A 22743-nucleotide genomic window follows, 5' to 3' on the forward strand; every position below is an offset into this window, starting at 1 on the left:
TGAACCGGGCACTTCAAAAACCTCTGGCCAATATGATGTGACAAAAGGATGGACACAGGAAGTCATTCAGTGCCACGATAACGAAGACGATACCAATGATCCACGGTATCCTCTCTTAATGCCTTTCCCCCCCTCCTAGGCAGTTTAAAAGTTCTAAAATACCAAAATGTTTCTGAGTTTGTCAAGTTCTCTCCAAGTCTCTCCTGAAAGCAATTTCAGCTAAAGATACTGTATAAAGTATTCTCCCCAAGCACTCGTTAATACTCAGAAGTAGTTTTACAGAACTGAAAGTCTGTTTGCTGGTTTTACTCATCTTCCACTGCTGCACTGAATTAACTGTTTAATAGGCCCACTTTGCAAAACACGAGTAAGTTTTGGTAAAAACTGTGAAGAGGAGCTTTTGTTAAAGTGAAACTGGCATATGGGAGAACATTCATAGAATAATGCAGATAATCCTGAGAAGCAGAAGCGTTTTCTGGTTCAGTATATTCTCGTAATTATCTTCACACACTATGATTAGAGCAATTCCTTGCTCTCACCTCCCCAAACCTGCACTGCATGTCATAAAACCTACAATGCAACTAAAATTAAAAAAAGAAGTTTTCCCTATCCCAGAATACTATTTTTCAATGTCCATATACACCACTCCCATGTTGAAAGATAACCATAACAACTGCACTGCTTTCACAATGTCCAGCTTCCTGTTTTGCTGATAGTGTTTCTTGTGTAGTTGAATAGAGTGGCAAAGATTTGGTGGTTACCAGACTGTGAAATTCAATAAAATGTAGATTGCTTTTGTTAGGAAACGGGATCCTTACAAACCTGAATGATACTTCTGGCTATAATTTTGTGAGAACTATCTTTGGAAATTCAGCAAGATAAAAACATTTGGGGAAAACAAATAAATGCATGTAGCTTTTTCAGTATCAGTCAGCCTCTTAACATTGTATGATGATTATCTCTGTCAGAGATCGGCTAGGTAAAGCATTAAAAAAGAAGTGATAGGCAGATTTAGAAAGACGACGACAACAAAAATTTCTCCTGTGGATGCTATGTGTTATTCCATTCCGGTACTGTGAAAATTAACAGGAGAAAAAAAAACACACCACAACACTCAAGCACATGCTCATGCATATTTACACTCTCACCTAATTAGGTTTTCCAGGGTCTGGTCTATATTTTTGTAACTGCTAAAGTTGTATTGAATATGCTCATATAGTTACATAAAAATCATTCATGGTATAATTAATTTTTTTTTAATGACTCAAATGTTAGTGCTATCTCCCCATCTATGCCTGTGAACAATACACTCCTTTGTTTAGCCGTATTTCAGAACAGCATTCCAAGTTCTATTTCAGATGCCAACTTCTTAGGAAACCAAAGATGGTCTTTAGAACAACCTGCAAATCTCTCTATGAAGAACTGAGGGGAGTCTAGGCATTCTCTTCTTCACACCAAACAGCAGAATCTAGCAGGAAAGTGACAGGGAGTGTCTCTGCAGGGATAGACAGTACCTTTTTTCTTGTAAATAGCTCCTGGATAAAATATGGCATATTCCCTAAAGAATTACACATTTAAAAACTAATTCTCCCAATACATCAATATTAAAGTGGACTGCCAGCACCTGAGAGAGTACTAAATAATCTGCATTAAAATAGCCAAATGCATCAGATTTGACTTTCCATTAACAAGAGTTCTGCTCTCCCTCCCCATATGAAGTGCTATCAGTGTGTCACACCTAACCCAGCCTTAGATTTTCTATCACTTCCAGACATCAAGGTTTTATGTTGAATACACCTTTCAAGTAGAAGCACAAGAGGACAGCAAGAAGAAAGAAAGCTCAGAAACAGAAGACAAGATTACAATAAAGTACTGGCTGCAACTTGAGCATTTTTATCAACAAACAAGCTTATATAAAATTACATAAGAAAATCAAGTTTTATTTGCATTAAATAAAAACAGATACTCGTTAGGGCACAAAGCACATGGCAAGATACAGGGTACAGAAAGCAACTAGTCTGCACAGAAATTATTATGGATTATGTTTAGAGAACCTGTACTTGAGGTTGACAAAAAGCAACAGATTAGCAAAGAAAAAACAGGAGGTTTTGATAAATCCCAAGATCAGACAGTTAAAGGTTGAAAGAGGTATACTGCACAACAGTAGACACATTCAAATCTGTCAGAATACAAGATCACTGCTTCTTTTCCCAGAGCAGTAAGAATAAAGAATAGCTATTAACTTCATTGGGAATGTACTTAGTTAATGCTGAGGGGTTTTTCCTGTAACTATGATGACGGGGCCTCGACCTACCACGTCAGTTTTGAGATACAAGACTGCAAAATTCTGAATGAGAATTTCAGGAAAATGGGATGGACTAAAATTAGAGTTAGACACAGCCAGATGAGTTCTGTTTCCCACTAGACTATTGTTTTGCAGACCTCAGTGTCCAGCCTCGATCAGAATGCTCTATTAATTCAGCAGGGAGATTTCAACAGTAGTTCAGCCTCAGAGCTTGATATTCAGAAATTGATAGACCAGAATGACCATCACCTTTGGCCATCTAAGTTGCATGTTTATAAAGGAATGTGTATTTCAGAACTTGTAAAACATCACCTGGATACCAAGCACCATGTAAGAAATGCAAGCAACAAAATAAATTTCACGCCTACTTCTTTATACTAACATGTTTCAGCATATGATGCTGCATTTTAAGGCAACAGCTTCTTTGTTTTCATTTCTTACCACTATGGATCACAGAGCTGCATTTTAGTGGTGGCAATCATTGTATGTAAGCAATTTACTTTCAGAAGTATTTTTCATACTTTAAGAAGAAATGTAGATGAATTTAACCATGCTGGTTGAGAAGGCTGTATGCAAACACCTACCTCTAACATCATCAAGGTAGAAAGTCAGTGAAAAAGAATGGCGTATCTATAGACTAGCTACTGTTTTAATTCTTTCACCCTCCATGGAAGAAAAAAATCTGAACTATCCCTTTCTCTCCTCCTGGCATAAGGGCATCCAATCAGGTCCCATCAAGATGACTAGTCTGCAGATGACTAAACTTAGATGAGATAAATGTTGCCTAATACAATTTAAATAGGTCAATATATTGGCATATAAATTAAAATCCTGAATTATAAAAGAAAAGTGATTTCTTACTGATCAAAGTAATCACTAAGTTTCATTTTAACTCCCAGGTGAAACCAAAAATTAAACCCACAAGTCATTTGAGCTGAATTAAGGTATAGAAATTAATTACATAGTCATCTACAATATACTAGAGACCAATTTATTAAACATAACTGGGCAAGCTACATTTGCTAGAATACATACACACTTAGGGGAAAAAAAAAAAGTCTTCAAAGTAATAGCTAGCACCCAAAGCTTCTACATCTTCAGACAAATCTGATGTGCTGATTATTCATTTTGCTGCAGCTGTCATCATACTCAAATACTGCAATTCTTCTTCGTGGGGGAAAAAAAAAAAGCAGCAGAGCAGAATACTTCCCACACTAGCATGAATGGCATTTGCAGGTCTCTTTTGCATATCATCTTAATTTATTTATTATTATCTGTATTATAAACAGAAGATGTGTTGTGTTAAACCCTGCTGGGAAAAATGCCTAGGAACCACACATTTCCTCAAAGGAAGTCTGTGGGATGGTGAGACTGCCCAACCTTCTTCCACCTTCAGAAACACTTCCTTTACAGGGAATAAAAGACTAAAAATGGGCACCAGCACTACAAATTCTACTCTCCAATGACTGGAAGAACCGACTACATTCCACATCCAGAGCGCATACTGCCTTTCATTTGGAATTGAAACTGTGTGGGTTTAGTACAAACCAGAGTTTGTTCACAAGTCTTCTGTGGCACTGTGTAAGTTATAGTCTTAACACTGAGACTATGACATCCCAAAATATCACAAAAATACTAATTTGGGTTAAATAACATTTATGATAACATTTGTGCTTGTGTTAACAACTTGCAAAGAATTGAAGTGTTACTTGTTTTTCATTGCTAAGGACAACTACATAGCATTTCTAAGCTACAAGCTGCACAGATAAAATCCAACTGAGCACGTTCACAGTAGATGGTCCAAGTGTAACAACATGCTAGCCATGTTCATTTCCTCAAGTCTGGCTGAGCCATAAAGCTGAGGGCTACATGCCCACATGTCACTGAAAGAAGGAAAAATCTTTAGCCTATAGCTCAAGCTCCAGACAATGACTTGTCAGTGCTGAACAGCTGAAACTATATTTGAGGATGAAACTGGACAGATACAAGCTGTCAAAGGGGAAAAGAAAGGGAGCAATGGCAGAGCCCACTGCCAAAGAGCTGCAGAAGGGGTATCAAAGACATGCTGAAGGGATTACCAGAAAGACAAGGATACCAGAGAGAGAACACAAGATGACTTCAAAGATGTGGCATGTTTGACTATACACTTCATCCAAGTGTGTACTTCAAGAGGAGTTTGATTTTGATTTCTAGAATCTACAATGTCTTGGGTCACTTGACAAGAGAGCTCAAACTACTGATAAGTCAAGTATGTGACATGGACATGTAACAAAGAATACAGAAATCACTATCAGGACCAGTAGGCAAGCAAGAGGGAATCATAAGAGGATTCCCAAGTATCACACATGACTTTTGAATGCTCTTCGCGGGTTTAGAGACAAGTGCCAGATTTCAGAAGATGAGCAGCAGATGTCGTAGGACTGGGCAGGAAGGAGGAAGTGCTTTGAGTTAGCCATGAGGAGAAAGGTCTGTGAGAAAAATAATAGTCATTCCACTTAATGGTTCTGAGAAACAAGGTGTGCAACAACTATTTCCAAGTTGGTTTCTCTTGTTGTCATTGCATTGTACTGTAGAACTCAAAGGTAATTTTCAACTAAGAGTTATAGCTGGATAGGGTAACTCAGATAAAGCAAAACACAAGTATTACAAAACTTAAATCAATTAAGCCATTCCATTTAACACATTTGGGAAACCTGAGAACGTATTCATAGAGACAGCAGGACCACTTTTAAACAGCAGCATGCAGAGCAAGAAACACGCTGGATGAGGTCTGCAGCAAACATTCCTTAGAGCAAGACTGCAAACAGGATAACTGAAGAACACAGGGATGAGGTTACAGTCTGATAAACAACCAATTTTGCAAAGCTTACATACACACAACTTGTGTGCCCTGGGTAAACACTTCTCACAATAAGCCCTTCTCACACTGGTTGTTAGTATGTCTCTATTCCTGTATTAAATTCTAAAGATCCCAGAGACTGCCAGTTCTGTCACTGGGCAGCAACAAAGCTCGAACACCTTCTCCTCCTCATCCCCACCCTAACTTACTATCTTCTGAAAATACAGTACTTTAATAACTTGGGTTTTTTCCTGAAATGATGTATTTATGCTATAACAACTTGGGTTTTTTTCCTGAAATGATATATTTATGCTATGGCAATGAGGGATATTGCAGCAAGACAGCCTGAATTTCCTTCACACATCGTGAAAACAGGGACTTCAGTAATTAACACTACGTCTGATTTTAATACTACTTTCACTACCTTGTATGAAATCAGTCAAAAATAAGCATCTGATAAAGTAGCAGCATAACATTTGGGAAAAGTAAGCATTTAAAAATGTATTTCTATTTCTATTAGATTCCCTCTTTTGCTAACTTTCTCTCAGAAGTTTATTGCAGAAATTTTTTGAAAAGAGCTCTCATGTATATGAATTTCTCAGGGCTGATTGAGCTCTTATCTGCGATATGAAGCCCTTCAGACACTTCTTGCATGTACACTATCAGCATACATGAACAAGATCTTCCAAGAAGAATTCCATGCCAACAACTATTCTCTATATTGAGTGGGATTTTATAAATACAGCCACTTTAGTTCTACTGAGATAGAAAGTAAGAAACGGACACACCCCCCTCCTGCCACTCCCATGCTAAACTTCTAATTTGCACTGCTAAATACTTCTTTTTATGTTGGTCCATTGCTGAAACCTTGCTATATTTATTCTAGCTGAATAAATCTGGCACCTGAGTCCCCAAGTGCCAGAACAATTATATTTGAAATACATAGGAGGATATATGCTATCCTTCACACACTGTAATCCAAATAATTCTGCCAATGCCTGAGGCACATGCCTGCACACTCTTGTGTACTCTTAGGAGTATGACCAATGTAAAATGGTAACAATGGCCATCTTACTCAGATTCTCTTACCTTTCACATTTTTCCAATCTTCTATCAAGATGTGTGTTACTGATCACATTTCCAAATGCATCCAGAGTTTCCAAACAATCTTGCATTTCTGTTAGAGTAGCTCAGAGATGTTTCATGCCATACTACTTGGACATGGGGCAAGCTACAGAGAAGTGAGTTTCCAAAATGCTTCATGGAAGAGGGTGACATATAATCCATCTCAGATGTAGACTATCAGAAAAATTTGGCAGAGTCCACTCAATTTCTACAATTTGTACCTTTGGCAGTATTGAGAAAATTTTAAGATCAGAGTCATTAAACAAAAATGACGATGAAGGATCAAATCTTCACTTGCTCTTCCATACCCAAAAGTCTTAATAGGTTTACATAAATGTAAGTTGATCACCCTCGAGTCAAAAGCATCAAAATTAACTGCTAAAACTATGAAGATTTCTTCCCAGTAAATGAAAGCAGATTTCTTGCTTCACAGTAGCATTTTTCAAAACTATCTTCGATAACTTAGGCTATTAGTTTTGCTGGCAGTTTCTAGATGCTTTAGTAAAGGTAGAAGGTATGATTCCACAAGATTTAAACAAACAGAACTGCTTAATCTGGAGTTTTAGTAAGAAGCAATACTAGTAGCAAGAGAATTCTAACTTTGCCTAAATGAAAGTAAGTGTGATTTATACTTAAAAGCTCTACCATTTTAAAAGGTGGCAGACATGACACTAATTAACTCCATAGACAAAAAGTTTAAGCAGAAAACTCTGTTAAGATAAATGCTCTGGCAAAAATTCTGTATCTTTAGTTACAAATATAAGAGCAAAGAACAAGCAGGCATAACATATTTTCAAAAACTTTGTGTGGAAATATGCCTTCAGTCCATCTGTTAAATGTCTTCACTATCTTTCTGCATATGCAAGAAAAATGGCATTAACATCCCAGAAGTCAGGCACAGAGGTTTTACTGTCTTGCAACTAATGCTAGCTGAAGAAATTACAGTCACTACTCTGAAGATGGAAATTGTTTTGGAATCAATATAAGGAAAAAAAGTACATATAAGCATCCCTTATGCTGGCACAGAGGAAGTTTTGTGCTAATTTGAGGTAACCTCTTGAAAGGCAAGAAGCAGTAGTCCACTGTCACTTCTCTCCCCTCATTCAAGTCTTCTGCCAAACTAGGACCAAACACGGCTATGCTCATTTTTATGCTGCAGACTGCTTTTAAGTTTTATCAACCACTGATTACAACACAACCAAGTGGGATTTAAGCCAATATCCAAGAGTGGAAGCAGCAAAATTCTTTTACTTACCAATGTCCCTTACAAAGACGATAGTCTAATAAGCAAAGAAGGCCCGTGCTAAGAATTTAGCTATGCAAAGAGCAAACAATATGAATGTCTTGCTGCATTTACTGCTAAGGTTACTTATGAAACCTTCCTGCTGTATCACAAGAAACAGAGCCAATGCATTATGATCAGCTTATGCAGCAAAATATATTTAAGCAATGCTAATTGTGCATGGTGCATTCAGGAGGCCAGCAGATGGCAGGGACATATTTTGGCTAGACATTCAAGTAGTTTTATTTTTAACATCCATTCAAATACGTGAAGTCTCAGATCCAAGTGCCACCCTTACTTCCAAGAATGACCTTTTAAATACACTTAAAAGATTCAAACCTAAGCGTTCATTAACATAGTTCATACATTATGACTGAAACACAGTCAGTGAAATCAAATTCAAAATGGATTTTAAAGTAGCTATCAGTCTCAGACAGGATCCTTTAGTCAGAATTCTTTAGAGCATCTGTTCAGGACTCACCTTGGTTAAGGAAATAAACCTTCCAAAAACTCTACCTAGAACACAGATGGCAGAGGATGTTTTATATGCTGGAAAGTAATTAGTATTAGACTGGAGTCTGTAGTTTTTACCATGTCCCAGAAGTTCAATTACAGAGGAAATAATATTTAAATAATATATTTTACATATTTTTAATAATTTTAAATATATCCTTTTTAATGTGAATGAAACCAAGATTAATGGCAGTCTGAACAGAAGCCAAAGCAAAAAGTACTGAAAACTGCTGCCTTTGAAAGGTCTGAGATTTTGTGAAGTGTTTCAGTCTTAGGATCCTTCATGGAGAAAAAAGGATTGGAATTTAGCTTATAGCTGGAAGCCTACAGATGAAGACTCTCGAAATCCAGTTTAAACACCACTTTCCATCCTCATCCCTTCCCTCTATTTCCACGGGTATTAAAGTACTTGGAAAGACATGTTAAGAAAGAAAATGAGACTGGTGTTGCACTGCATTCAAAAGAAGTTTTGCCACTGACATGCAGCAGGCCATGACTTCAACTGCTTTTAGCTTTTGCAAGGCTGGGCTTCAAAAAAATGAAAAAACAAAACCCCAAATAACAAAAACCCAAGACCCTAAACATACCTAAAATAAAACATTCCAAAGCAGTTTAGAGAGATACAGAAAGTATCCCACTGACCAACGGAATGACAGCTCAGAACAGAAGCTGACAACTGTTTATCAATTCAAAATCCATGAAGAAAATCAAACAAAAACATAAATACATGTGTGAAGAGCTTACCTGAAGTGTAATTTAAGTAATCCTCAAGATTGAGCTATATGGCCCCAACAAGCAGGATGCAGACGCTCTGCAGGTCTCACTAGTCCTCCTGTGCACCCATGCAGTGGTAACTCTCCCTATTAAGCAACTCAAGGTTGCTTTGTACAGCCTCTAGTAAGGTGGTCCAATATAAACACTCCATATATTAGGGTAGTTCATTGATCCAGAAATGTCAGGAATTACTACTCAAGTATTATGGATCCTACAGCTTTGCTGCAGGTGGCAGAAGTTTCTGCAACAAACAAATGGTATTCAATAGAAACTGGGTAAGTGGGTTAGAGAAGATATTCCTGTCACTGCCAACTTTTCTTCCAATGGATTTTCCCCGTCAATGCCTGTACAGCCATCATCTCAGGCCATGAATCATCTGGGTATCAGTATCATATGCCACTTTTTGAAAGTGGGAAAATGCAACTAAGCAGCAAGATGCAAGATATTATTCAATACTACACCCCTCTCAAGAAAATGAAAGTCTAAGCCCAATGGAAGGAAGGTCTTACATAATCAAACAATTTAGGAGCTCTGAACTGCAGAAAAAAAAAAATGGTTTATGCTCTAGACGAACTATGTGAGAAACTGAAATCCTTGTATCTGTTCCCTTATTTACTGGGCTAAGAAAATGGACTAAAGTCACTACTTATTAACTGGCTTCTCCACATCAGTTTACTCCTTAATGATCAGAGGGATGGAACACCTCTCCTATGAAGAAAGGCTGAGAGAGTTGGGGTTGTTCAGCCTGGAGAAGAGAAGGCTCCAGGGTATTGCAGCCTCCCAGTACTTAAAGGGGGCTTAGAAGAAAGATAGGGATGGACTTTTTAGCAGGGCTTGTTGCGACAGGACAAGGGGTAATGGTTTTAAACTACAAAAAGGGTAGATTTTGACTAGATATAAGGAAGAAATTTCTCACAATGAGTGTAGTGAAACACTGGCACAGGTTGCCAGTGGTAGATGTCCCATCCCTGGAAAGATTAAAGGTCAGGGCTCTGAGCAACCTGATCTAGTTGAAGATGTCCCTGATCACTGCAGGGGGGTTGGACTAGATGGCCTTGAAAGGTCCCTTCCAACCCAAACTATTCTATGATTCTATTGTAGGATTCTACTCCAATGTTGAGAAGATATATTAGAGCAAACTGATCAGTTTAAGAGCAAGAATTCTCAAGAACCTGAGTACATGAACCCAGGAATTCTTAACGACTAAGACCAAGGCTGTACTAAACAGACTACTACTCTGAATACCTCAGAATATATGCTACCTCAGAATATATGCTACATCTAACTGGGAATGTAAACCTACATCTAACCAGATGTAATCCTAGACTTGCTGCAAACTTACAGAATTTGAGTTTATTAGGAAGTGTATCATGACAACTCCTTTTCAGTTTCAGTCCCCGATTTAGAAATATTAATCTCTTATTGACTCCACCCTTCAGACTGAATAGAAAATGACTTCCTATTGACCTGTAAGATAGTCGGACCTTGGTCCAACAAGCAATTTATTTCTTGCCTCGAGCAGAACTCAGCAACACACCCATACTACAACACATATGCAGTATTTCAGTAGTTAGCTTATGAATTCTATGGTTGATGCCAAGTAACTTTCTACTACAGCTGAGAGACACTGCACAAGAAACTGATTCCTTTCCTCCAGTACGAGTGTTAAGGGAGAGCATAGGAAACTTTCTGGAAGAGATGACCATCAATACTCGAATCGTACCGTCCCACGAAGCTAAGCTTGACTCCAAGACAGGAAATGCAGTTTTTCTGCAAGAAAAGCCTAGCTGCAGTGACATCTGACAAAGACTTCAGCACTAAAGAATATTCCTCCTTCATCACCACCATACAAAGACAGAAAAATTATTCCTCAGTATAGGCTCACCGCTTCTGGATGCCACCTCTTCTCAGCTAGTCCCAATCCTCTTTATGTTTATTCCTCTTCATGGGCACAGGAGACGGTGTCTGAAGTGGGACTGAAAGTTCTGGGAAAGGCACAAAACCTTTCTCCTACACAGTTCTACACTGAAGACAATTTAGTTCAACAACATAATTCTGTTGGCCTTTCTCATCTTCTGTAGGGAAATGAAGATTTCAGTTTTGTTCATCTAGACTCTGTGAAGATCTTGTACACGCCAGAACATGCTTCAGATTCCACACACCACCACCACCACCACCCCCCCGCCCCGAATTCTGGAACTGCTACATACAGTCCCTCAAGCCTATGCTTGCTCCAAAGCCACCACATCTTCCTCTACTGATGTTCTACCACAATGCATCTTACCAGTTAATAGCACACATCTTCTGAGGCAGATGGAAGACTTGGGGATAAACCAGGGTTAAGTGTCAGCTATGGGGAGACCAAAACGCTATGAATATTAAGCCTGTATATGGCAGAAGAAACTGTTTCCACTTGTTCTGAATGTGAAGGGTACAATTAAAAAACAACAAACACCACACAACCACCACACATCAGCAATAGCACAAAAAGTACCATATGGCCATCCAGCTTAGATATGGAGTTCACAGAGAAAAAACTAGATCCCAATCACCTAGATTATCACTACCTTTTTTTTTTTTTGACAGAAAAGAATCCTTATGTCTTTGAGTGAGATGTACCAAGCCAGTTGTTCTTAATTCCGAAAACATTTTCTTTCCTACCTGAAGCACACCTTTAATAACTTCTTGAGAACATGTCCCATCCCACTCCCCCCAATTTTATATCATAACTATGGAGCTAAAACTGGAATGCTATCTACAGTTAGACAGCAGGTCAAATTAAAAGAGGAGGTAAAAAAAGCAGGAAACAGAGCAGTAGGCCAAGCTTGCAGGGCAGAGGTAGGCTTCCTAGAAATCCTAATTAAAAAAAAAAAAACTATCTATGGAAATCATTAGGTATCTTCCATATGAGAGTCACAGATACATCAGTGTTGCGAAAGGGAAAGAAACGATCAATCATGTAGTTAATATTGACAGAGAATCCAGGAGCTACTGCTGCAGAAGTTTGGTCAACTTTCCATTTGAACAGTTCCTATCCCTAGGCATAAAAGCAACTGCTGTTGCAGATTTAAATTGGCGTTTAGAAAGTTTCATCCTTGACTATTTTTTGCATTCACTTGAAGGCAAGGCTCACCAGTTTCCCTCTATTTTTTGTTTCATCTTTAAAGTCACCATCATATAATTAGTACTAAGTCCTTAAAGCATTTCACACAGCTATAAGGAGCAAGTAATCACAGTGGCCTATCTTTGAGAGGTCCAGTTACACATGCAAATACAACAAGGTAGTGTATCTATACTACGCATGCATAGCCTCACAGAGGTACTGCAGACATTGGTCATGTCTCCTACAGACTAGCAGAACCCTCTACTGTCCTCCTAGAAATTATAATAGAGTAATACTTTAAAAAGCAACCAAAAGCCACATTCAGAACAGCCTTAAATGGTTTTGTTGCAGCCCTCTATAAGACTCAGGGAATTTAAATGCAATATTCTAAAAATGCAATGGTAGATATGGATACTTATTCTAACTATAAGGTTTAACTACATCTTAAAATGCTTTGAAATACTTCCATTTTAGATATCCTGTAACCACCTACTCAACTGAATCTGTATGCCTGGCTCCATTAATCCCCTTATTCCTGTGCTTCTGAAATTCAGCATATGCCTTCAAGGTATGTGAGCTTGTCCTCCTTATTTCACTAATTAACTACAATGAAGGTGCTTTTAGTCTCTACAGTGGGTTTTGGATAGTTGCCCTGTCTTCCCACAAGTGAGTAAGAGAGTGTCAACAGAACTTTTCACTCTAACACATTTTTGACCTTGCTCTGACTGATGTCCAACACAGCAGGACCTCATTTCTGTTTGAGACTACTGCTTTCTAAAACAGGGATCATTTACTTGGCTGGCCAACAGAAAACATTCTAAGACCCTTACAGCCACAATTTCACTGAGTATCTAGTGTCCATAATGCTTTGGACCTCTGTTGGCATACAGAACTGGAGGAAGAACATCACTCATGAGATAGTACTGAATGCTAAGCACTCAAACTTCATGTGTCCCATCACTGGAATATGGGAACAAGCAGACAGTTGTCACCAAGACACACTATTTCAAGCCACATGAAAAGGCTACAGATGACAGTCATCTCTGCTTAGCTGATGAAAGCAAGGTTGGGGAACAGAACAAGCAGCTAAATCATATGAAGAACCACACCTCCTTTTGTTTTCCCATACCAATTACACTAAAAGCCCATCAGAAGAGCAGGCCCTCCTATCCTTCAGCAGGTAACTGCATGCCCATCACCCCTATGAAGTAATCCACACCCACAGAACCTGAGAGCCCACATGACCCTGGTTCACAAAAAACTACTCCACAATTCTCTGATGAGGGTTGGTCTGGTTTTGGTTACTGTAGAAGTCTTTACCCTCAAAACCCATTTCTGGAAATAGAGTTGCTTTCTGCACTGAGAGTCTACACTCTGAAAACCTTAACTTCTATTATCTGAGAATCAAAAATGCAAAGATGTGGAAGCAATTGTTCTTTCTCTATTTCCCTTGCAATGGCTATTGTTTAAGTGTGCTTTCTTTTATCTTAAGATAAGGTTCAACTGCAACACTGCAAATATATTTGGGGAACACAGCAATCATCTCCAGCATGGAGCAGAACCAAAATGGTAACTCCAAAGTATGCTGAATGGCGGGATTAGGTAGGCTTTCTGTTGGTTTTATCTTAAAGCACTGCCATATTCAGTACAGCAGCAATGAAGAATGCAACAAGGAAATGACAAGTCGTTAGTGCTTGTTAAAATTATTTCTCAAAGTAATTTTCTTTTGAAGCACTTCTTTTTTAATCAAGATATGGCATACCTCATTAAGGCGGGTTTGCAAGATTTTCCTTTTCTCTATAGGCAGAGGGATACAACCCCCCCAGCACATCACACGTGATTAATTAAGACTATACCCTACAATTCAATTTTTCTTTTTAAAGAAGGACCTCTAACTAGATACTAGGAAACCAAAACCCCTGCAAGGGATACCATTTGGGTGGAACACCATGCAGAAAAGTATTCCAATGTTTTAATCAGTTCTCACTGTACTGTATAGGTTTAATCAAACAGCACAGCCCTTCTTAACAGAAGTCTTTCAATGCCCAATGCAAAAGAAGGCACCACTCTTGGGGTCTCATGGCACTCAAATTTACTATTTCTGGTGAGCAAATACAACAAAGAACTTACTGAGTAGTGTAAGCCATAGTATAATCTGTGCTACCAAACAACTGTACAGCTATCTTTCAAAAAGTTACTGAATTTGCTGACTCCTTTGGTAACAGCTTGAACTAGTTTACACCATGTTCCAAGTTTTCTAGTCTCTGAAAATCTGTTTAGTCTCATTCCAATTTTTTCAAAAAGATGGAAGAAAACTGGGCTGTTTGAGTACAATTAAGATACTTAAACCATGTTAACATTCCTGTTGGATCTTCAGATAACCATACCCAAGATTTTACTACAAAACCCTATACTACTAAAAAGTGAAAAAACTGCTCTATTGAATTACCAAGCCTCATTTCTGGGATACTTCACTCTAAAGGGTCCTCTATCTTTTAAGTAGAAATTCAGCATATACTGAACCTGTTACTTAGGGTAAGTTTTCTCTTTCATATTTAACATTTAAAAAAAAAAAATAAAGATCAGATCCCTTGTTGCGAAAAACTGTATCTAAAATCAGTGCTCCAATTTTGTAGGTTTGTGGGTTTTTCTTAAGAGTAAATGAAAAGTCAACTTTAAATACAGATGTTCTAAAAGCATGCAGTTTGACATTAGTAATGGTTTTAAGTAGTGTATGTAACCTTGATCACCTCTGCTCTCCAGGATTAAATATGTTATTGGACTCTCCTATGTCCACACTTTTACAGTTGGACTTGATGATCTTAAAGGTCTTTTCCAACCTAAATGATCCTACAATTCTATGATTCATAATATGCTATCGGGTTTGGGTTTTTTGTCGGTGCACAGATCAAATAATTATCAAGAAATTCTCAGTGAGAAGGCTGAGATCTTTAATGAAAGGCATCCTCTCTCCCAGAGAAAGTATACTGTAAACCTTACCTGTTTTGTCTGAGCTAAATACAACATTTATGTTGAGGTGGTGGCTCTTCGCATATCCATTATCAGGACAGTCTTTGCATATTTTCTCAAAATATAATCCACAGTGCAGTGGAGGTAATGGACAATCTGTGATAGTATTAATGTGCTTTCATTCAAGAGCTAAACATATTACAAACTACAAAAGAGCATTTTGAATGCGTGCATTGTCACTCGATAGCAACTTACAAGGGAGCATTAGAGGCCCATTGTAAAAAAACCTCCTATAAACCTAAAACATTTTAAGATCGCCAGTCAAGCAACTATATATTCCTAACGCATAATGCCAAATAATGAATTACACCTTTCAAAGATGAATCATATTGGATTTTTTAAAAAGGCCATGCCACGGGGATACAGTTCTTTGTCTTTCCTAAGCAGATCATTGTACATCTGATCATATGTTGTTTTGAAATCATAAACATTCGGCTTGTCCGGTGCTGGTCCTGGCAGTTTCACATGAGTCCCTGTTCCAAAGGATCGGACACTGAATCCTCGTTTGCTGAAAGACAGAGGGGAAGAGGGAGGAAAGGCAATTAGATTGGATGGACTTTAAACACCAAAGTGCTGAAGAACACATACTGAATTGTTAAAGTTGTTAAAACACCTCTTAGCAATCAGCCAAATCACAACCAAACAGTTAGGCAACTCTTATCAAGTAAATTGCCAAGTGTACCCAACATGCATATTTCCTTGCAGTTACCATCAAAACTCCACTTCTAAAGGAGCACCTATATTTTATAATAAACTTTCTCAGAATTATGGTAGGTAGCGTTTTGGATATTTCTTTTGTGCTTTCAGGCATCTTGGATTTCCAACAAGCATGTGTTCTATATTTACTCTTGGACAATACAGTATAGGCAGAGATGGTTTTGTCTCGTATAAGTACGTAACAATACCAATTGATCAATATTTATGTATTCTGCTAAACTTGCTGGGCTAACTGCATTATTCCCCTCACTATGTTGCCAAAACTACCTCCAGTGTAATTGAATTAGCCTAGTACAAACATTTATGTGCCTGGCACTTTTCTCCAAGTGGACTGAAAAACACACTGTGCAATTACCTTAACAAAAGTGGGACACATATTCTGCTGGCTGGCACCTAAAACTCTTGAGTAAGCAAGGGGTAGCTTCATTCTGTTCCCATGAACAACTACTTGTTTAATAATTATAATTATAAAGAGGCAGGAACCTGCTTGTCTTTAGGGGTAATGCCAAAATGTTCTTTCTGATTAACCTAAATACATTTACTTGAACCTCAGCAAATCCTTCAGTAATATTAAGAAACATTACAATATATTTGCTGAATAACAGGACCAAAAAGAGGTTGTTTTCTAGTGGTCTAATGGACAAAGTTGCATGGTAAAATACTGTCAATATTGTCTAGAATGCTGAAACATTTGGCTTTATAATGACAATCTAACTTCTGAAACAGGTCAAGACCATGGCTTAATTTTTTTTTTTTTTTAAGGACCCACATTTTCAGCTTCAATAATTTATCAGAGACTGAATGGAAAGAACAGTGTTAAAACAAAACCAAAAAGCAACCAAATGCCCAGCCCCCCTCTCCCAAAGTTATAGAGCCTTCTTCTGAAGAGAGCGAACAGGAGACTGGGAACCAGTGCAAGAGTCCCAAGTATGTGTTTTGAGCGACAGACAAATCACATCTTGACTCCTTGGTCTTCACATAGAAGATAGCAAGGAAATTCAGTAGAAGACACACCAATTCAAATTGCATGTTTGCCTTCAAATGGTGTCTTTCAAGTGATCCAAAAAGCTTCTACACAGAGCCTAACTGTGATCAAGCTTTTCCCCAAGCTCAGACACTGCTATGCAACTATCAATAGTGTTATTTCCTTTAATTTATCCTACTGGAACGTAGCCCCTCCTTTCTCTGCAATTCTTTCCCCTCTCCCGGTCCTTCACACATTAACAGTGACTCATAACTGCACCACTTACATTCAGTTTATTTTCCCTGCGATACTTCCAAGACCCAAATTTTCATTCTACTGCTTCTACTGGACATGAAGAGAGCCATAAATTGCAGTGCTAAAATACTAATGTTTCAAACTGATCCTTTTTCCAGGTGCCTCATCCTTCTTCTTTCCTTTCTGTATCTACCACTTGAAGCTATTTTTGCTAAGAATTTTACTACCAGCTGAGAAATAGTGGACCTTGGCACCTTCGCTTGCCTCTAATATACATGACCCATCAAAAATTACTTCCCTGAACAGCCACAATACGCCCTTGTCACATGGAATTTCATGCTTTGACACTAGCTGTTGCCAGGGTACAGCTTTTACACTATTTATGCACAAGGTGTACCATTATGAAATATTCTGAAAATGTTTCAACACATTTCTTGCAACAATTGGGGGCTGGGGGAGACAGAAGAATGCCTGCACAGAACCACTATTCAACAGAGCCTGCTGTTATTAAGCAGCTGGACAGATCTAGTTTAGCGAGTCATCAAGTATCTGTTGTAATGTGGCACAGCCTTTTTAACAATGAACATTTTCTACAAGACAATGTACAACTAGCATTTGTTCTTGGCCTAATAAAACTACCCCAGAAGATGAAAAATAACGAGCTTCAACTTCACCATAAACAGGAAAGGGTAAGATAAGGAATATACTATCCTAGCACTGATTTCTGAAAACGTGAACCTCAAATATTAACAGACCTGTAAATGTTGTGAAATTTCAGGAAGCTGTTTCTATTAATATACTATTAAGACCAATGTATGCAAACTATCAATATACTAACTACAAATATAAGCCAGTATACAGATCTCATTTTCAGCAAGTATGCTCACCTCAGTTTAAGTCCAAAGCTCATTACAATAAGATCTCACACACTAATCATGTGACCATGAGTTTATAGACTTTTAACTAAAGAACCTGAAAGCAGTCATTGCAGTGAGCTCTGAGATTCTTTGGAGGGAAACGCAATGTGTCTCATCTGGGACACAACCGCTGCTGAAAGCTGAGATCAACATGGGACTACACTAACAAAGCACTAACACATGACAGAGTTGTTATCACTTGGGTTCAGGTACTGAGAGGAGAAATAATATTAATCCATGCAGATTGAGTATGAACTTTTACCCACACCTTTCTTCTATTTAATTGTTATTTTGGGATCTCACACATGCTTATTACATCAAGGTATTTTCAGCTTACTGTAAGGTTGTAACAGCACAGCTTCTCTTCCTACAATGGCCAGTAGTATTACTAAACATTAAAGCAAATACAATAAAACCTGCAGTACCACAGCACCATCCCCTTCCATAACATGCAGCAGGAAAAAAATCAGCAGCAGTGCCCTCCTTATAGACCACTTTGAAAATATCTATGCTATTTAATCAGTATAAAAAACAAAACAAACAAAACCTAAACACCACCCCCACAAAAAAAAAAACCTACCTCTTAAACAGCAGGAACACAAGTATTATTAACTAATTTTGACTATGAAATGTTTAAAACATTAACAATTTGTTATAATTTGCATTATCAGTGACAAGCTGTCAAATGGAAGTGCTTTACTATAAAAATGTTAAAATACTTCCTTCTTCCTGAGGGTTTATTAATACAATGTAAGATTTCTTAAATGAAGCAATACAAATTTCAATACCTCACTGCATTTAGGCTGCTGACAATGCCAGTAGAGAAGCTGTGACTAGTGACTTGCACCCTTGCAGTTTACATAAGTTATCTTAAATGGTCAATGTTGAACTACAACTCATAACAACATGAAATTTAAGTTTCAGCTACTAGGGTTTCAATATTTCAATCTGTTTACTGCCACTAAGATACCTTATATTCACACCCCTAATTTCTTAACACACTCAGTTTCCTAAAACAAAGGAACATATACGTAGCTTAAGCATGTATCAGTATCCTACAAGTTTTCATTATCAGTAGACAACACAGGGACCCTGAACTCAGGAGATGGAGATAGGATAATTAGTCCTTAAGAGCCTGAAAATACAAAGTTACCAGAGCACCTCCTGTATGTTGGGAAAGTTCGAAATGGTAACTTCTTTTCAGAGGCCATCAGTGTACTACCAAATAAATATACACAAATGGTAATGTTGAATTTGCTGTATAATGAAGTCTGGTAATAAGAGAAGTGTTACCCTTCCACCTTCCTCTTCTAAGTTTGAAGAAGAACCATGGCCTAAATCTACATACTTGGGGGTGGGGGTGGGGGGTGGGGGTGGGCCGGAAAGGAAAGAAAGAAGAGACCTAGACACGGATTCTACTTGTAAAAGCAAGAAATGTAGGATGAGTGAGATTTCACCTAGGGACTGGTTACAGACAGACATCCAGTCTGACAGCTTTTAAAGAATTATTATGTCTTTCTGCATAGTCCCTACTGCTTTTCTTCTTTTCCCTTTGCTTTAAAATCTCGACATACCGCTATGGTGATGGTAAATGTTCTATTAACAAACTTCAAAAGACCTCCCGTCTGACTTCTGTTGGAAGATTAGAACAAAATGTTTAAAAACTGGTTAGTTAGAAAATATGCAAGCATCCTACAAAGCAAATGGAAACTGTACTGAACCAAGGTAACACTGGAAACTGTGGTAGATTAATTATTCAAATAAAAAAAAAATCTAATGCATAATTTGTTTTCCAGAGGCACAAGTGGCAGCAGAGATGTAAAGTACAGTGAGGATGAATAAGAAATTCAGACTGGCAAGTGAGACTCATTGCAAACCCTCTTGGAATAACCACTGCAATTTAAAATGACAGGAAGTTTGTAAGTGTCAAAAAAAAAGTGACTCATTATCTGGTACATTAAGTTTAAAGAAAGAAAGAAAGAAAAACAAACTCAAACACTGCCTCCTCTCCAAATTGCTGAAGTGTGTGAAGAAAGCATGTATTACAATTTTGCTTTTCTGAGTCTAAAAGAGAGAACACCAGGGTGTTATAAAACGTAAGTACATTAAAACGTTATATCAAGCCTGTTTATACCACTTCATAATTTCATGCATTAAAAAGGATAAACTACTAAGAAGAAACATAAAAGCAAGAACAGATGGTCTGCAGGTACTTCCAACAAAAGTCTACCAGGTAAATCAAACATTTCACCTAGATGTTATATGTAGACGGCTAAATTTTATGTTTTACAAATGCATCAGAAGTTAAAATGCAGACACCTCTGCAAGATCATTTTTGCTTTAAAAGGAAGTAGCATACAATTAAGTTCAAGTTTTAGTAGGCACTGGGTAGGCCTAGCATTTGGAAAGTAAAATAAGCTTGTCTTACTGATATTTTTCTCCATAAATTGGAGAATGGAATAAGCCAAGTTACTGATAAAAATTCTACATGAAAACTGGCTTAACTAAAATCTGCAATTCATTAAAACACTGAATAGACTACAGAAGTTAATTCTGAAACTTCACTTACAGCATTACAAAAATCTAAAAGACTAGTCAACTATAGGACAAACAATTCAACAAAAGTTTAAAATTTAATATATTTCCTAGCATAAATATTTTCAAAAAAAAGCCTGTCTAAAATACTTACGCAAGATCTTAGGCTACACATTACAAAGCACTGTTTATGAACGTTCATTAAGATGTTCAGCACTGAAGGCTGGATTCCAGACTTTGTTTTCAAATAGTCACCTGCAGTTCTGTAGAATTTGTATCCTTTAAAGTATTGTAATCCCGTAACAAAATACCTTAAAGTTTCATAATACCTCAATTTCTTCCTAACTCTTCTTCCTCTTTTAATCATGTGTTCTTTCAAACTGTAGTGCAACATACAGCAAGACATTACCCAGAACTGGTAAAGCAGAGTGGCTTTGAGCCAATGAAAACATTTTCCTGAAGTTTACTGGCAAATGACCACTCTCATTGCATGGGCTAGTTATTTCTTTAGAACAACATCAGCAATTCATGCCTATTTTGTCATTTATGCTATTCTTGCTATTAATTACATTGGTAGCTGCTGAAAATTAAGATTTTATAAATACATACGTTTTGTTAATTTTTAATCAAAATCTTAAGGGAGAAGAGACTCTCAAAAAACATTTCCCTGCTACATTTGCCAGAAGAACATCAGTCACACCAGAAGTGATATATTTCTTCTGCAAAAACAGAGAGGAAGAAAAAGCCTAGATGTTAGAAGTGAATTTAACCTTGCCCTTAGTACTCAGGTTTAAATTAAAACTCAGTTCCAGTATTATAAGCAAAAAAAACCAATCGAATAGCATCCTTCCTCCCCAAGCAGCTATTAGTACCATAATGTTTTCATAGAACTGCCACAGGTAACATCTGATGCCAAGTTTAAGCATTAACAGCATCATATGCTGCTCATAGTAAGATGGCTGCCAGACCAGATGCTTCTATTATTTATTCCTTTCAAGGCTGTTGTTTTTCTTTAAATACAGCACACAATTTACACATAGTTATTTGGCTTACTGTCCTACCAATATGTATCTTTTAGTGTGGATGTTACTTTGCATAAGAACAACAAAAAAGCACCTTTATCATGTTCCTGCAGTGCACAGGGAAGATTTAGGAACATGATTTCAGGCCGATCAGGTCTCTGCTGTCTGACAGTCCATCCCCAGTCTCCCATCTCCCCTTTTGAATTCAGTCAAGCTGAAAGTACTTGCAGTGCTAATAGTGCTAAAACCCTCATAATCTCAGACATTTAACATTCTGAACCAAATGCTTCATCCTGTTTTCCTGCAAACAGGAAAAGGCTCCTTTTCAGTGCAGAGTGGTTCCAGTCTTCAGATGCATTACAGGGGGAAAAAAAAAAGAAAAAAAAAGAAAAAAAAAAAGGAGAAAAGGAGCGTTTAAGTTTTCAGATGCCATGACACAGGAGCTGTTCTGCACCTGACGAATTCGCCAGCTCATGTTTTGCAGCAGTGGATCCGGAGGTCCGCCAGAGACAGTGGAGCGGACCCCACCGCACTGACCACTCCGGCGAACCCCGCCTGGAGTAAGATCCGGAGGAGACAGAATGCAAACCGGATGAAGTCCAGAAGCCCGTGGGCCTAGCAGGGTTAGGCGCGGGCGCCGAGCAGGGCCTCGGACCGCAGCCGGCGTGGCGCCCCGCTGCCCTGACAGCCCACTCCAACTCATCTCCAGGGCAGGAAAGGCAGCCAGCGTTCGCGCTACAGCGGCCAAGGATATGGCCCTGATGCGGTCTGGAAGCGCAGCCCACGACGGAAGGTGGCCGCCAGGGCCTAGGACGCACTCGCGGTGCCCGCCAACGGCGAGCCAGGCCGCGCCGCCGCCAGCCGGAGGAAGGAAGGGGGTCAGGCAGGCCCTGGTTACCTGAGGATGTTGTGCGCCTCCATGCTGCGGTTCTGGTTGCTGGAGCACACCACAGCCACACGGAGCGGCGAGGAAGGCATGGCGGAGCAGGGAAGAGTCCAGCTCCCTCCCCGCGGCTCCGAAATCCTCTCGGCCCCGGCCGCGGCTCGCACAAAATGGCGGCGGGAGCCCGGCAGCGGGCGGTGCCGGGACGTGTCACCAGGGCCGCGCCGCCCCGCCGCGGCCAACCGCGGAGCGGGCGTCAGGGGGCGGAGGCCGCCGCCTACCATAGAGCGAGAGGCAGAGCGACGGCGCAGGAGGTAGCGCGCCGCCAGCCACAGGGCTGGCGCGGAGGGTCCGCCGCATAGCCCTCGCTTCGGACGGCGCTCGCCTGGCGAGAGGCCGGTCCCCGGCGCGAGGCCGCCCTAGCCCTCTCTGCTGCGCCGCGGAACCGGCTTCGCGGGGCTCACCGGCGGCCTGCGCCG

The 22743-nt window shown here is 39.0% G+C and overlaps 1 protein-coding gene across 1 annotated transcript in view; it reads right to left on the bottom strand.

Annotated features, from left to right (window-relative positions):
- Positions 1–22373, bottom strand: part of SSU72 (SSU72 homolog, RNA polymerase II CTD phosphatase) — a 29805-nt gene extending 7432 nt beyond the window's left edge. Inside the window, exons 1-2 of the mRNA XM_082009401.1 lie at positions 22280–22373; positions 15336–15479 (exon numbers count right to left, since the gene is read on the bottom strand). Coding sequence (XP_081865527.1) covers positions 15336–15479; positions 22280–22359 — 224 coding nt within the window. The 5' untranslated portion in view covers positions 22360–22373. The remainder of the gene's footprint in view (positions 1–15335; positions 15480–22279) is intronic.
- Between the last annotated feature and the right edge of the window lie 370 nt (positions 22374–22743).

Source organism: Phaethon aethereus (genome assembly GCF_964289735.1).
Source record: "Phaethon aethereus genome assembly, chromosome: 21".
Classification (NCBI taxonomy): Eukaryota; Metazoa; Chordata; class Aves; order Phaethontiformes; family Phaethontidae; genus Phaethon; species Phaethon aethereus.